General features: G+C 36.2%; 1 protein-coding gene across 5 annotated transcripts in view; it reads right to left on the reverse strand.

Moving 5' to 3' along the window:
- Positions 1-1,165: 1,165 nt before the first annotated feature.
- Positions 1,166-16,904, reverse strand: part of LOC136801720 (serine/threonine-protein kinase ATR-like) — a 29,026-nt gene continuing 13,287 nt past the window's right edge. For 3 of the 5 annotated variants that reach the window (XM_067058375.1, XM_067058377.1, XM_067058379.1), the window contains 24 exons: positions 16,132-16,337; positions 14,796-15,371; positions 13,812-14,116; positions 13,160-13,421; positions 12,371-12,549; positions 11,707-11,857; positions 11,372-11,471; positions 10,846-11,021; positions 10,150-10,416; positions 9,763-9,934; positions 9,117-9,313; positions 8,619-8,755; positions 8,134-8,310; positions 7,591-7,858; positions 6,958-7,225; positions 6,319-6,469; positions 5,110-5,272; positions 4,404-4,557; positions 4,130-4,195; positions 3,321-3,406; positions 2,834-2,930; positions 2,297-2,407; positions 1,750-1,805; positions 1,166-1,282 (listed from right to left, as the gene is read on the reverse strand). In XM_067058375.1, the coding sequence (XP_066914476.1) occupies positions 1,279-1,282; positions 1,750-1,805; positions 2,297-2,407; positions 2,834-2,930; positions 3,321-3,406; positions 4,130-4,195; positions 4,404-4,557; positions 5,110-5,272; positions 6,319-6,469; positions 6,958-7,225; positions 7,591-7,858; positions 8,134-8,310; positions 8,619-8,755; positions 9,117-9,313; positions 9,763-9,934; positions 10,150-10,416; positions 10,846-11,021; positions 11,372-11,471; positions 11,707-11,857; positions 12,371-12,549; positions 13,160-13,421; positions 13,812-14,116; positions 14,796-15,371; positions 16,132-16,337 (4,329 nt within the window). In that variant the 3' untranslated portion in view covers positions 1,166-1,278. Of the gene's footprint in view, positions 1,283-1,745; positions 1,806-2,296; positions 2,408-2,833; positions 2,931-3,320; positions 3,903-4,061; positions 4,196-4,403; positions 4,558-5,109; positions 5,273-6,318; positions 6,470-6,957; positions 7,226-7,590; positions 7,859-8,133; positions 8,311-8,618; positions 8,756-9,116; positions 9,314-9,762; positions 9,935-10,149; positions 10,417-10,845; positions 11,022-11,371; positions 11,472-11,706; positions 11,858-12,370; positions 12,550-13,159; positions 13,422-13,811; positions 14,117-14,795; positions 15,372-16,131; positions 16,338-16,904 lie in introns of those variants that run through there. The other 2 variants (XR_010845912.1, XM_067058376.1) reach the window with 2 other exon arrangements.

Genomic DNA, 16,904 nt, shown 5'->3' on the forward strand with positions numbered 1-16,904 from the left:
CTATTTCTAACCGAGTTGTTTTTCCTCAATTTACAGATAACTGAAAAAATCACATTTGAATTTACTTTTTTATCGATATTTTTACATAATTTAGGATTTAAAGAAAGAGTTAAAGTTAACTCCAAAAAAAATCCCAAGAGACTTTTTTAGTTCGATTTATTGGGAACATAGTTTCGAAATTATTTTTTCAAATTTCAAAAGCTATGGGTGACTTTAACTTCTTTAAAGTAGGTAAGGTTAAAATTCTTAAGATTTTAATTATATCCTGCCCAGTTTTTTAAATTCAGCTGAAACTTTTACCATTAGAAAGAGAATATTATTGGCTTTCAGAAAATATATACCTTTGATATATAAAAATTTGTTGTTCTAAAAATATGACCAATTAAAGAAAATGTGTCAAGAAAGGTGAACACATACCTTAAGGTACATCAATGAACTTAACATGTAAGCGTCCAAGTTTGAAAAACCCAAAGCAAATGAAGGGTTAAGCTTCTGATGCGAAATTTCATTAAAAGAGGGAAGGGGTTATTAATAAGTGTGTTTAGGTGATTTTCTTCAGCAAAGGGAAGAGGTGGTCTTTTTCAAGGAATATTTCATTAAAATCAGAGACGGTTTCATTATCAAGTGTATTTGGGTGATTTTGCTAAGATGCCAAAAGAAAAGTGCTGTGGTAGAGTTCGTTAAAATAGGGAGGGGACTATCATCAACCTGGAATGATGTTTTGCTAAAAAGTCGTAGGAAAGTTAAGGGTTTAGCATTTTCCAGGACAATTCATAAAAAGGCCTAAAGTTTTGTTGTTGTTCTTCTCAGTGAAATTTCATAATATAGGGGACTGTTGTGTCATTATCACGTGTATTAAAATGATTTCACTGAAAAGTTCTAGGAAAATGAAGCGTTTAGCATTTTTTAAGGAAAATTTCATAATATGGGGGATTGGTTTTTATCATAATATGTATTGGAATAATTTTGCTGAAAAGTCTTAGGGATGGACAAAGGTTGAAATGTTGTTTAGTTCTTGGGATCCGAACACTGAGTGGGATGTTGTGTTTCGAAATTTGGGTATAATAAATAACTCGGACGGATCCCGAAGAATTAGGAAATGGGAAAAGGGAGGAACAAAGATGGAGGAAATGAAGGTTGGAAGGGAAAAAGAAAAGACAGGACGTTTATCGTTTGGTTTTATATTTTCTATAAATGTACAGGAGAGGTAGAGATGTTGCACCATAGCTATTTGAATCATGAAGAGATCAAGATTGTTTTGGTTTTGAACCAACGTCTTCATCTAAGATTAAAAAATGGCAAATTGTTAAAAGTTAAGAATAAGTTTTCACATTCGATTGCTTTAATTTTTCTCAAATCCGATGGAAAAGAAGTAGTAACAGAATAGATCAGTCGAAAACATTTGATGCGATTCATCAATGGATCATCGATTGGCTATTGATTAGAACAATTGAAACGATTGTATTTAATATGGCAGTACTGAACATTCTAATCAAGGTTACAAGTCTGAATTGATTGTCATACAACAAACAAAGAGGTCATACAACGAACATATGGATGGCCCCCATATGTTACGTACGCAGTGAAGAGGGGAGTGGGAGAAAGGGTAGGCCAAAGCGTACGTCTATTGTTTCAATGACGTCTTTTCTATTTTTCTCTACGTACAAGGGTTGAAGAGTGTCAAATATGTGGAAAATCTTTGTGTACGTACTATGTGGACGACCCCCAACACAAATAAATTTAACTCACAGATAAGCAGCCCACCCAATGTACATTTGACAAAGGTTGCTAATATCTGTGGCGTCCTATAAAGAAGGTACATAAAATGAAATGACAAAACAGTGTTTCTGGAAAGGAAACCCTTTTTTGACTCTGTTCTCTCAATTTTAATCATCTGAAACTTTTTCAATACAAAAAAACTCATATCACGCATCGCAGTCTCCAGGTCGCTAAAATGAAATGACTACGTCAGTGAAAGTTAGTTTTCTCGATTTTGGAGCCAGACGCTTGGGCTTCCAGAGTAAAAGGAAGGAGATGACTTCTGATGACGCATAAGGGGAATGACCAACAAATTGAAGATACCCAGTCTTTAAAATTGGTAGAGAGAGGCTTAAGCGAAGCATGGCAAGCAAAATAATATTTGAAAGCCTAAATTACATATCCTTTAAGTAGACTTAAAAATAGTCAAAACTTGCAGTTTTAGCGAATCTCTTCAATAATCTACAGAAAAGCTTAAGTTTTTCTCTTTATAATTCGAAAGGACACAAAATTGAGAGGCAAAAATATTTGTCCCTACCTGAATGAGGTGGTCGACTTGTCCTTCAATGGATAACACGGTATTCCTGATCATACTGTGTTTGGTAATGCCTCTCAAACGCTTATCAATGTTTCGAAGTATACCCATGGCCTGAAAGCGAAAAAAAATCAGACTTTAATGGTCAAGATGTACTTATGCATCAAATTTAACATAATAAGGTGGAAACTTTATAAACTCGAATACTTTCTTAACTCGGACAAATTTTCTCGTCCCTTCAGTTGACAATGCCTAAAAAACCTTACTCCGTAACACAAAATTTCCATAACTCGAACAAATTTGTGTTCTCCGTGTATGTGCGAGTTATGGAAATTCCACTGTATTTATAACAGCAACGAAATATTTGTGACCTCCTGGATTACTGCAAAACCTTTGAAAGGCACAGTTCGAGTCCCTTTCCTAATGAGGATGATGATCCACTGAAAAACGATGCCAAGAAGGGGTTGAGTCGTTTAAGAAAGGGGATTAGATTCCTATTCAACACACTGAGAAGAAAAAAAAGCGAATTTTTACACGTACCTCAGTGGATGATTTTTCACTGGGAGCGCTCATTGCAGCCCTTCGAGAATCTTTCTTCCATTCAACCAAAGGATCGTACAGAAACGTATTCAAGACACTGAAAAAGAAGCGATAGTATTTCAAGAAATTGTGACCTTACTTCTGACTGCTGACTTTAGGACTTTGAACAAAACGAAATTATCCTAAATTAGTTCAGGCGCGCTGCGGGGTGACGAAGAAAGTTGTTTATCCTATTGTTTTTAATTTTTAAGCAAATGGTATAGGACGTAAGATGATGCCCTTTGATGAAGGATTTTTTTTGATATCTCGCACAAGGATAAATTTCCCTGGCGTAAAGTAAATAAAAAATCCCGTTATTGGTGGGAGCCTAAATTATTTCCGCTCGGGACATCCTTCAACGACCTAAAGCCCACTGTTCCCTTTAAGTGTCAAGTAACATTTATTTTGCTTGCCATCTTTTACTTGATTACTTAATAAGACAACTTACCTGAGAAGTGATTCCTTTTCCCTGCGCATCACTTTCATGGTATGCTCGCACGATTTACGGAAAACACCTTCATACCCCAAAGCACCCTAAAGAAGATCACACGATCAGAAGGGTGCCTAGTCTTACTTAATCATCATGATCACAAACAAAAACAATCTCACAGGCTGGTTATTAGGTTTTTGAATCTAAAAAATGAATAATTTTTTCGAAAAACAATGATATACACATATCAAGAGCATCCGACACCTTTCCGTGCTACCAGGAAAAAAGGTAAAAAATGGACAAAATCTTTCGAGGCAATCCAATTGTTTTGGGAAAGAAAATGTCAAATATACATGCCATGGGTCACTCAAAAGATTCCGCAATGACAAACATACTAGACATTGGCACGGAAAGAGTTAGTAATTCAAATTGCGCGGGAACTTAATTGGACATATGGTGGAAAAACGAATTTAGGCGGCAACTTACTTTTATTGATTTCACTTTAACATTTCTTCCTTTAAGGCATACGAGTTTCTAAATTTGTTGCCCTTGAAAGCTTGAAATAACCAAAACGCCCTTTGATGATGGTTGAAAACCATACTGCACCAGGCACGACGCAACGGGTACGGCAGGTACGGCGGCCGCCGTACCAGATTTTCACAAAAATACCCGAAGTTTTCCTCTTCGTCGGTCAAATCGCTATAAAATCGCTTAAATTTCCTCATTCGCCGTACCAGATATAAAAAGCTTCCGTCGTGCCTGTGCACAGTTGGACAAAGTCAGCGTACGAAAATAAAAACTTGTACAACACATTTCTTTATACCTACCATCGCTTTAACCATATTATGGGTCATTCTGAACGGAACCCGTTCAGGACAATCAAATTTTTCTCCCTATGAAAAGAAGAGGTTTTACCAAAAATTAACATCATTGTAGAAAGTGCACCAGGGACCAGATTTTGATTTTTAGATAAGTTGATATCGCTTGCTTACTCATCGATTTTAATTTAAAAGCTTTTTCACATTGATTGATTGACTAAAACCTTTAGAAATAAATTAAAACAATAAAAACCTTGCAACACAAAAATTATGAACAGTATACCTTATTAAAGAGACAATTAAAGTCAACATGAACACAATCACCACATGTTGCATCAAACAAAATATTTTCGCCATGTCGATCACCTAAACCTAAGATGTATCCCACCATTGATATCACGGCTGATGTTCGGCAATAAGCTAACCGCGCCATGTACCTGGGAAGAGGAGAGAAAACTATTAGAAACTTATTTACTGAAGGCCATGACAATGATTGTTCTATTGACTATTCTTTGGAGACAGGTGATATTTTTCGACAAATATTAAAAGATATTTTTTGCCCTAATTCTTCATTATTTCGGATTTTACGTCCAGATATCGCTATCTAGAACGTCCAATTAATTTTATGAAAGAATTTTCAATCCTGTCTACGATTCTCAAGACAACTACTATAAAAAAGATATATAACGGGTGTGTCAGAAATAAGTTACCCTATTTGAGGTCATATGTTTTCTTAAGGAATCAAACCTTTTTCATTGTTATGTAGCCAAAAGTCTGACCTCCGTTTTATCTTTACAGCAGAAATAAATTGTTTCTTTGAAATTCGTAGATCTCGAGAAATTTCACTTTAAAAAGGGCAACTTATATTTCTGGTCCGCTCGGTAGTTTTTTGGATTTTTTTATCGATGACAAAGTGACGTTCTAATAATTCTAAAACCTGCAAAAAATAATACTCCACTGAAATTGAGGAGGCTCTTTTGTTTGCTTACCATTTTGTGGGACTGAAGAACGTACTGAGAAACCATTCGTGAAAGATTGGCGGGTATTTTGGCAGCACCCTTTTGACAAAGATTTCACACTTCCTAGCTTTCTGTGGTTCTCGGGTCATGTGATCATATATTTGCTTCAAGTCGTGTACACGATAACTGATCCCTAAATAAAAATGATTATCAAAAGTAGCACAACCAAAAATTTTCAATGATCTTAAAATAAAATATTCAGAGTTTAAGATTTTTTTCTTCTTCTCTCTGAAAGATCTCCAAATTTCCCACGTCGGGGTTTCAAAGGTTGGGTCAACATCGCTCCTTGCGTATTATTGGCTTTTTGATGCTTATTGATCGCGCCAGATAATTTAGGGTATTCTCTGGCATCAATCAGTAACGTAAATAAATCCTGGGATAGACGGGAGCAAGGTTGAGTATGGGTTGGTTTCCAGGACAATTAAAAAAGAATGGAAGAAGGGTTTGTTATTCGTACAAAGATAAGGTCATGCTCTCTAAATACACAATGTCCGCCCGATGATTTCCAAAAGACGCGAACATAACTGACCAAGAAAAAACATAACCCGAAGATCAGCATCCTTCTTAGTTTTTAAATAAAAAACAACAAGAAAGTATTCATAATGCGGAATATTTCGATGACTCTCATCATTTTCAACCATAAACTAAATACATTTCAAAAATCTACTTTTATTCTAAAAATCTGTACAGCAGTAAAATGATAATTCAAAAGAGCTTCAATTGTTTGGATAGGCCCCTGACAATTGACACTCTTTTGTTCTTTTCATTCAGTCATTTTTTAGCTTATATCAATTTTATTTCCCTTGTACATTTTATAACTCATTAACGTTTTTAATTATCATTTTACTGCTGTACAGATTTTTAGAATAAAAGTAGATTTTTGAAATGTATTTAGTTTATGGTTGAAAATGATGAGATAGAGTCATCGAAATATTCCGCATTATGAATACTTTCTTGTTGTTTTTTATTTAAAAACTAAGAAGGATGCTGATCTTCGGGTTATGTTTTTTCTTGTATTTTTTGAAATTGTCTGGTACTGTTGGATAACTGACCAACTTAGTAATTATAACGACAGTGAAATTAAATTAAAAATGACTAGGTTTTCTATACAACACCAGAAAGATTGTAAAGAGAGTAAAAGATAACAGTCTAGTTACATTCGTACTAAATCGACTTTACCTTTTTCTCTGTAAATATCTTGCAGGATGATACGAAGTCCCTTGGTGTTCGGCACCCACTCTAACAGTCCGCATTCTTCATTCAAAGGGATGACCGCATACGTCCGGATGTGAAGTTGGCGTCGTCTGCATTCGGAATCTTGAAGCAGAAACTAAAAATATATTTAGCAGATCTTCAAAGAAATCTTATGCGGAAAGCAATAAAATGAAAATTGAGCGTTGTCTTGCACTCACTCTGACACCGTTGGCCGAATTATCAAATTCTTCCAACATACTCGCGACAGTGCTATTTGAAAATGTGCCATTTCTTTATAGATTTCAGCGCCATTTCAGCTTGAATTCCAGGGCAAAGTAAGAAGAACCTGAGAACAGGCTTGTTTGCTCATTGGGTCATTTATCGTAAGTATTGATAGATATACTCGTATAAAAATGCATTTTCACACTTTTTTTATGGTTATAATAAGCATACTGAGGTTAAATTTTACAAAAGAAATTGTGCTAAGCATAACATAGAATCAATGTGGCAGACAAGGAGGCAAGAAACAAATATTTTGACATGAACACATTGAAAAATTTATTTTTTTTACATAAAACATAAGGATATTAAAAATTTATCGTGTTAGAAACCTTAATAACAAACCTTGTTAACGAGGGAGTTAAATTCCATCAGTCTGCAATCTTTTCTCAAATCATCTTTCGGTTTACACATCAACGGGTATAGTAATCCGTCTGAAGCTCGCACTTTGATCTTTTTTGGTTTCTGTAAAGAACTTAACACATCCACCATGTCATCAACACCAGATATGTAAGGTAGTGCGTCTGGGAACGGATCGAATTTACTTTCAGCTTTGTTACTGACTTTGACGGTAAGTGTTCTTTGAAGAGGCACCATGATCGGGCTCAAATTTCTAAATGAAATTAAAGTAGAGTAGACTAAGTAAGTTGCTTTGACAAATTCATCACCATTGAGATTATTTCTAAAAATCATCCTTCTAGACTTTATAACAACATATTTCTAAATGGAAAATGGAAAAATAATTCTCAGGACTACAGCAAAAAGTCATAATTCACAAAATGAACTCGATGACATGTTTTACTGTTAAAAACTTCATCTTAAATGAAAAACGGTATTGATAATCTTGCTGATTTCAAATGTAAACGGATAATATATCTCAAGGCTTCCTCACTTCTGAAGACGTAGTAACTTTTTAGGGATTTGAAACCTTTACACTTTTTAAAATAAACGTCATAAGAGCCCAAATCAACAACTTACGGATTTTTCAACATTCGAACAAGAGTTGGGAAATCTTTGCGCATGCTCAGTTTACTACCACTGCATTTCTGGTTGGAAATTGTTAAAAGCATTTCAGTCAATTCCAACGATTGTTGGATGAACGATTTCAAGTTGGAATTCGACGAGATAACATCTTGGAAGACCTCTTTGCAACGAGAGCTTCTCATCGGTACCGTAGATTTGTAAACGGCGACTGTATACCATATTGCTTGTTGGTGGTACGATTTGAAAATCTTGCATAAAATAGCTTAAGACAAAACAATGTTGCTTTTAAAAAGGGACTAAAAGTAAATGACTGGCTGTATATCATGGTTATATTTTTCCAAGTTGGGATCTCGATAATTTTCAGACCTAATAGAAATGGTAGATGCCATTTTTAATTTTTTTTCATCGAAGTGTAGTTTTGAAGAAGCGATTTCAGTATAGCTCAAAGCCTTCAAAACGTTAAAGACCAACAAAGTGATAAACAAATCGCGATGGGCTAGTACTAAATGAACGAAAATAATGAAAGATAAAAATTACCTTTCAACAATTCCCACACTTGTTTTGAAGGATGACATATGCGCGATACGAGCTGTGATAGGGCGGTGAGAAACTTGTACGGTGGTAAGATCTGCACTAATTGATGAATATTGTCATTGACTTTTTTTAACCAGTCTTTGAAATAATTCACTTCGCTCTGTTTAGCACTACTTGATTCTAAAAAGAAAAGAGAAAGCCTAAAACTCCTAAAAAAGAAACAACACTCACAAGATATTTAAAGGAGAGAAACGAAGGTTAAACTGACGATTCTGGGACAATTGCCCCCTGGAGGATTTTCCCCGACAATTTTCTAGAAGCCTTAGATTTTCTTGCAATTGTCGTAGAATTGCATCAGTTTAGCCATGTTTCTCTCCTTTAAATATCCATTATGTTCGTATTAAAGAAATCCAATGTTTCGTTAATGGGAAAGTTTTAGACGATAAAGAGCACCCTTTCTCATAATCTACATAATGATTTCCACGAACCTCCTGTGATATTTAGGTGTGCAACTTGTCCAAAGTCTAACCAATGCGTTAAAAGCCTTGGCATCGATTGGTAGATGTATTTGTTACCATATTGCAAAGCGAAACCATAAGACTTGATAATGTGTTTCAAGAAGTCGCTGAAATTAAAAGTAATAGTCCATTATTACGATTCGGGAACGTGACCTGTTTGACGCACCAGTTTAACATTTTTCATAAAATCATAAACATTAGAACCCATTAGTTTCCGCTTTCGTTTTAAAGCAGAGCGTGGTATGCGCGGAATGCATGATCTGTTATGAGATTAAAGCAATGCAATGCAACATGCTCCATCCCACCAACACAAGAAAAAAGTGTGTGTCTCATGGTTTCTTGTATTGTTTTATTGGACAAAAAGTGAGGGAAATACCCAAAAGACACGCTGATTTTGACCCTGGGACAATGGAGCAAAATTGATTTGAATCATATGAATATGGCATCTGGTTGGTAAGAATAACCTACTGAGATTGTTTGATGTTGTATTTCTCCTTGGAGCCATCTTCAACTTTGCTCATCAGTTTCTCATAATACTGCGCCAAAAAGAAGTGTCCTTTTTCCCAGGTAGGATGTTTCTCTGGTAACTCTTTGTAAACGGCGAGAATGGTGCCTGGTTCTGAGCTCTCTGTTTCTTCCATTAATGTAGCTTTTTGTAAGATTCTCTACAAATAAAAATATTCGATTAAGATTATGTCTGCCAGGGATGAAAGTGCGAGCTGTGAGCCGGTTTTTAAGCAGATGGTAAACAGCAGTAGAATCGCTCCACTTAGGCATACCTCTCCTATCTCAACCTCCGCTAAAAATCTTTCAATTTCTTTGTCTCGAATGTTTCCTGTATCAAACAAAGAACTTTGGCCCTAGAAGAATTTGATCTAGAGGGCATTCTTCTTCCTAAAATTTACTTTATTGGTGAAATCTACAGTTAGAGGATTGGAAATGTTTGTCACCAGGATAAACAACAACTATTGACACACGCTTTTAGAATTTCGAAAGTATTTAACTGCTATTAATGCTTAAGCCAGAAATTCGAAATCAGAATTTCCAGAGAAACTACTAGGAAAATAGCATGATCTACAACAGAAAAACGCAGATGGCCCAGCACAAAACAAACCTTTGCGGAGAGGTTTTTGGCAGTAAACTCGGTTTCTCCTTTGGCACATAAGAAAGCTTCATGAACTTTCTTTTGACAGGAATACCAATTTGCTCTCTCAACTATAATTTCTTCTTTCTCTTCATTTTGAATGTTCAACAATGCACTGTACGCCGTCTGCATCAACCCGTCTCTGGACAGAAAATAAAGAATAAGACATATAAATTCTCTCGTGTTGTTTGTACGCACAAAAGTTTTGTAATGAAAATGTCTAAAGCTTTTGTAACATTTTTAAACTTAAGTTTAGGCCAAAGAGTAAGAAGTATTCACAAGGATGTTCCTGATCTATTGGCGATGTGCAAAAGATGTCAAATGTCTGAATAAAATTAACAAAAATGAGTCACTCACTTCCTTGCCGTTTTAGCAATCTTCAACCATACATTATCAGACAGAGCTTGAAATTGGTTTTCTCGGACACTATCCGGTAACAGCTGTAAGAAAACTTGATGAAGATAGAGGACAGATTCACGTGTTTTGTATGAAGCTTCTGTGATGTTTAGACGGGTATCAAATTCTTTAAGCAATCTTGTGGTAGCCTCGTTGTGAGTGGACGTGATGTGATCTTTGTTGAAAAGGATTGTGGAACATTGCTCCATGTCTCGTAGCATGTGTAATCTGTAGAAAGAAAGAATTTAATTTCAATCTGCCATGTATGTGTAGATCTACTATTTGATGTGTGTTAAAGGTATATTTGGGCCAATGTAAAAAGGGCCAAAATTTTGTAACTGTCATCCAAAAATTTGGTTATTTGTTCGCTTTTGGCTGCAAAAAAGTAATTTCAATGTTTCAAAAACAAAACCTCAAGCTTTAGATTTTATTGGAAAAATTATTTTCTTAGTTAAAATTTTCCACTGACATCGTATGAGAAAGTCCGATGTTTCGGCCAAACTCTGGCTAACCTGAAGAGAAGCTCTATTTGAGAGCTGTTAAGTTGAAGGCAAGGTTAAGTGGACTTTTTAGAGATATAAATTCGACAGTTTGTAATATTACCATATCATGGTTATTAGTCATCATCTAAAATGAAAAACAAATTTAAGAACTTACCGAAGCATAGATTGATAAGCTTGTGTGTATCCTCCAGACCCGAAATTCGCGTTTAACAACACTCGTGTCTGTTCACAACGCACTGACGAAAGCAGGTCTGTAAATTTATCGGTTTCTTTAGATTTAAGTGAACATAACAACTTTCCAAGTGAAATACTCCAATCTTGTTTGAGCTCCTGAAAAGCAAATACATATCATTGAAAGTTGTACATTGACATTAAAAGAACATATTGTGTTAACGAATTAATCTGAGAAGAAATAATTTTGTAGACCTGTATAGACAACAAAGTAATAATTCTATAGGATGACGTTAACAACGTTTTCAATGCAAAAAGAGAATGTTTTTCAAGGATAGAAAGAAATTACAGCACAAATGTTATTACAGGCCATTATTTGGTAATATTGAAACGAGAAACCTTCATAAACGACGCTCTACCATTCGAATAGAATCGATGAAAATCCCATTCTTCTTGAAGATTGAATCAGAGATCGTCAATCGTAATTTAACCATAGATAGGTGAGTTACCGTATTCGAAGGTTGGACAGTTTTCTTCAATTTATCCCACTGTCCCAAACGCCAGGAGACTTCCGCTTGATATGTTTGTAAATCGTCGCTCCAATCAGGTCTAGACGAACAAATACTTAATACTTCAACCAGAACCACAGCTGAATGGTAAGAGATCAAGAGTGTTCCAAAAACTTACGGAATTTCTCGACTCTGCACTGTAAGGGTCCGATTTTAAAGACATAGTTTAGGGCCGCACGTACAGTCGTTTTTGAATCGAGTGCCCCCCCCCCCGGAGCTGAGGAATTGAAAAGTCTAACATCAATAGGGGCAAACAAACAAAAACCTTTATTTACCTTGACTCAATAATCCCTGCAACATTCATAGAAGCATTGTTGAGTTGACCGAGGCTAACGAGACAATTTAAAAGACCTTTATGATGTTGTACTTCTTCGGGATCGATGAAGATTGCTCGTTCGTAACAAGCGACCGCACCTCGCAAATTTCCTATAAAAGCAACAGTTAATGTTTTCTTTTGTAAGCATACAAACAGGCTCGGAGATGCTTAGGTCGAGGGCTTGGAAACGCTGAAAATGCTTATAAGGATGCTTATATACCAAGCAAAATTTTAGGGAAATCGCAGCCAAAAAGAGTCAAAATCAAGAAAATACATTTTTCGTAGGTGCAAGGTAATGCTTTGCACATGCTTAACTTTTGCCCTATCTGAGCCTAGAGATGCTTATAAGTTTATGTTTTTGTATACCAAACCTGGTTATTGTAAACTCCAATGTCTATTAGGATCACTAGAGTAGACAGCATAACAATATTCATATCAAAATAAAGCTAATTTCAACTAACTTTCCATGTTATGATTCATAACGTCTTTTCAATTCAGATCACAAACGTAGACCCTAGCTCAAACACGCTCAAGGATGGTAAATTTGGTCGAGTTACGGAAGTTTTGAGCAATTAAAAAAGGACGATAAGGTATTTTAAATGAAAGGACTGGCGGCAGAGTACCTGCACTTCTGTGTTGGAAAATTTTCTCGTTCAGTGTTGGTGTTCTGTTCCGTGTTGCAGCTATACCGCTGATGCCATCCGGTTCATCCAAAGCATAGTAAATCTTTTGAAGGAATTCTAAATGGTTGTCAATGTGTTCAGAATTGGTATTCATGTACTCCTCGTAATACAACAATGACCTAGAATACATAATGGATAATAGCGGGGTTGAGCTTTATGTAAACCCTTGAGGCAGTGTGTTAAATCCCGGCTAGACTGGAGTCGTTCAAAATCCGTGTAATACAGTCATATGGATGTCATATGATAAGGCGGTAACTGTTACGAGATAATTCGTATAGAATTAGAGTTTGTATTTGTATAGACTTTAATTTATCACTTTTACTAGTTTTTTGTTTACTTTTTGATGTCTGAATTAGTCATCCTGGCCAATCAAAATCTTTGATCGGATTTTTACCCTCGAGGCACATCTACTCGACGTGGGTCAAAACTCTTTAAAACAGAAAATTTAATATATTGAATTAAAAATTGGGTTGGGTCAATATGTAATTCTAGAAGAAAAAATACAAAAACTCCGCTCAAAGATGGTGTTACTTACTTTACTACATTCTTCGCATCTTTCGATTTTTTACTTGTAAATAAGTTATTATAAAATCTTTTAAAAGCATATCATGCTATAATGTATGATAATGTATAGCAATGTGCCCTCCCGGTTATTACCATAATGGCTTTATGGCAACTCCTGAACTTGGGCACAGGATGTACGGTTAATGTATGATATAAACTACATACCTGGCCAAAGATTTACAATTCAGTGAAGCGATCGCCATTTTGTTTCTCGGAATGTTATCCAAAAATGTTTTGATGTTAGCTCGCCCAGTGATGATTTCGGCTTCGTTTGTATCTTCAGTATTTTTGTACCACGATGACAAGAAATCCAGAACGGAGAAGAGTGTTTGTAAACAAAGGTGTGTAATGTCCTTCTTCGCGGTGGTTGCATCATTCATTTGTTCCAAGATACATTTGAATTCGGTGTTCACCAAAGCGATGTTCCCTAAAAGTAGATTGAAGTAAGTTAGTTTGCTACCGCATGTCAAGGGTAACCCGAAGGCTCCATTTTCCTGAAGCTATATATCTGAAGATATGGTAGGGCGTCCTAAGTAGAGATAGGCATCCATCTTTCAATTTTTAGCAAATTTCCAACCCCCTTATTCAGGAGACGATAGTACAGTAAAATTGGCTTAGTATAAAAAATAATAAGACAAAGGGCTGAAAAACTTACTAAACTCTAAGGAAACGGAAGGATAGAATAAGTCAGGGTGTTGGTTTTGGCATTTCCGTAGGATTTATTCGACATGCCTTCTTAGAGGTGATTTTGACCACTTTTAGACATAATTTTTCCCTTCCCAAGAAGAATAGTTTCCCAACTCTCAATAAATTATACCTGACATCAAAGTGTGGTGTATAACGTGCGGCATGAGGAAAAGTGACAACCGCAAATCATATTTCAATCCAGACAAGAACGGTTTCATCAATTTCGAGAATCGTTCATTTTTGATGTGATGAATCAAATAACTTGTATAATTGCTTGTCCAATCTTTGTAAGAGCTTCCTTTTGGACTTCCATAGATCGGTAGTTGAAGTTTTGACCAGTTGTAATTGGATGTGCTACGGTATTTCGATCTTAAGTGGGGTGCCAAGATTTCTTTCATCGAATCGGAGAATTGTGACCATAAAGTGTAGCCAGGCCTAAAAGAAAGGGATGTTCAGACTCAAGAATGAATTCGATTACTTACAGCAATGTCGGTTGACAGTTTCTAGGTTTCGAACGCGACTTCAAAACATTCCACGCGAGAAAAAATTCAAATCGAGACCTTTTCGGTTTTCCCTAGAGCTTTTGACGCCCGCTCCCGCGCCAAAGTCTTCTTGCTAAAACACCCTAATATCAGTATCTTGGAACACGTCAGTGAAATGATTTCAGCTTTTTCATCACACAACCCTAATAGTCTCGAAACCAGTTCTATGTAGCTTTTGTTGCAAGAACTGATAGATAGGTAAATCTCTAATATAAGCTTAAATTATTCACGTTGTTTCCATTATAAAACGTGGTTCGATAATAAAAGTTGGTCTAATAATCCAAGTTGGTCTTATATGTGGCGTGTGCACATTTCAGGTCCAACCAACCGTTTACACCTATAGATTCATGATAAGCACCGCTGCAATTACTTCAAAGATGATTAAGAAGCTATCCTGATTTTTTTTAAACAATACATCACTTGCATCATCCAATGAGATGTTGTAAAAGTGACGTAACGTCATAAGAAGTTGCAATGGCGCACAACACGAATTAAAACATTTAAACTTTTCGGTCCGGTCGAGCAACCACGATGCCTGTACATCATCGGTTTCAAAAAGTATTAGTACTTACTGATTTCTCTCTGAACTGCATTTGTAAAATTGCATCGTTTCCTGCATGGCAAAAGCAGCACAATCTTGAGCGCGCGTGCTGGAAGCAGACACAAATGAGCGACAAAGTTCATTCAATATTTCAACTGGAAACTTAGCATCATCGTAGACTGATGTTGGGTTACTCAAATCACTGGACGTATCGAATAAATTATCCATGTTGCCAACATCTACTGCGCCAATTAATCCGAAACATTTTCCAACCAGTGCGTAAATCTGCTCGCCGCGTTCTTTCGGCACTTGCATAAGCGCTTGTAGAAGTTCTTTAATACTAACGTCAATGTTTTCATTCTGGATAAGCGTTTCCTGCAGGTAAGTCGTGTTCGTTTCAAGGAGGTCACAGATACGTTGCAGAGCGAATTTCTGGACATCCTCGTTTTCACTTTTCATGGATTTGATTGCTGATTGCAATTCCAGCTTGAATTCTTTCAGAGACGTGATCCGACAACGTTGCTCTTCGATGAGTTGTTTGGCTTTGCGCAAGGATGGGTGTTCAGGAAGGAAATAAACCTCCTTGAAATGGTCACGAAAATTCACTCTAAAAAGTAAAATGATATATTGTATTGTCACGAGACGTAAATATAATGTAACCGCCTTTTCGACAATCCTGTAAGGCTGCCAAGGTTTCCAGAAAAAACAGTTTCGAGAAAAAATATTTTTGGTTCAAATGATAAGGTAGTTCTCCCTCATTTAAAATGAACGTTTATCAAACTTTTTTTTTCTCTGCCTAAAAACGAGATAATTTTCATGTTCTAGATAACAGTACTATGTCTAAACAGTAGCATTTTCTGGCAGAGTTTTTCTCCTGGGCTCCAACAATGGTAGCCCTCCCTTCCCCTGTCACAACGTTACTGCCTAAGATTATGTATCTGGTCAACTGACGTTGGCGGCTGCGCAAAAATATTTTTCATTGAATTTTCCAAATCTGATCGTACCAGTGGAATGAACATGAAATTTTGTTGAAAATATTCCTTTCATGAAGGTTGAAAGTTTTTGATGACGTCATTTTGGAACAAGTTCTATACTTGTAATGTCAGAAAAAAACTCGAAAATTGGTTTTCAATGAGACATTCTCCACCATATTCATACTTGGTCGCAATACTCTCGGGTACCTAATAAGCATCCCCCCGCTAATTAGTTTTTCGAAAATTTTGCAACCAGGACATTCTTATTGCAAAACCCTCTCCCTCTTTTGCCCTAATTCTGTTGTATGTTGTTCTGTTGTATTGTAGTAAAATTCTAGATCATCTTACAAAATTCACAATCTACTTTTCGGAACACAGCATATATAAATTTACCTGTTTCGGACGATGAGAAAATTAATGATCTCCAGAACGGGTTCTTCGCAATATTGGAGCAAGGGTAAGACGGTGGGGATGATTTGACTGATCAGAACACCGAGATATTCCTTTTCAACATTGTGAGTAAACGTCAACCAGGCTTCACAACAAATTTCTGAGAAATCTTTCATGTGTTTCAAACTCAATTTCAGAATCGCCATCACCTAAAAATACGCACGACAAAGAAATGTTGTATCACTTGTGTTGCTCTTTTTATTGAAAACTTTGGAATGCATAATTATTTAAAATGTACCGAAAAAAGGTACTCAAGAAGTGTCACCTGTTGATCACACAGAACATAATTATTCTAACCCTAACCCACCCACTACTAATTTTAAATGAAAATTTTCACTTGCCCCTGGCTTTTCCAGACTAATAGCGAGTTTATGTATTTGCACTTTTAAGGACGGTAGAGTGACTGAAGCGATTTGGAATAACCCGCAGTTTTGACCTGCAATATCGAGGACGGTAAAAGTGCTGATTTACCGTCGTCCTCAGCTGGTCAGTTTTTAGTAAAATTAGAACCTTACCGTCTCCGTCGCTGAAAAACACACATACATAAAATCGGTACTGTCTATTTGAAGCCCACTGACTTAAATTAGGTGACCTTGGTGATCTCGTCAAGCGCTCCTAGCCTACTTCACTAAACTCAGCGTCATCAAAAACGATTAGAAAGCAAAATTCAGCCAGGAGCAGGCTCTAGTCTTACTAATGATCAGCAAAAACTTCTT

The sequence above is a fragment of the Clytia hemisphaerica genome, unplaced genomic scaffold, assembly GCF_902728285.1.
Source record: "Clytia hemisphaerica strain Z4C2 unplaced genomic scaffold, Clytia hemisphaerica genome assembly, whole genome shotgun sequence".
NCBI classification, from domain to species: domain Eukaryota; kingdom Metazoa; phylum Cnidaria; class Hydrozoa; order Leptothecata; family Clytiidae; genus Clytia; species Clytia hemisphaerica.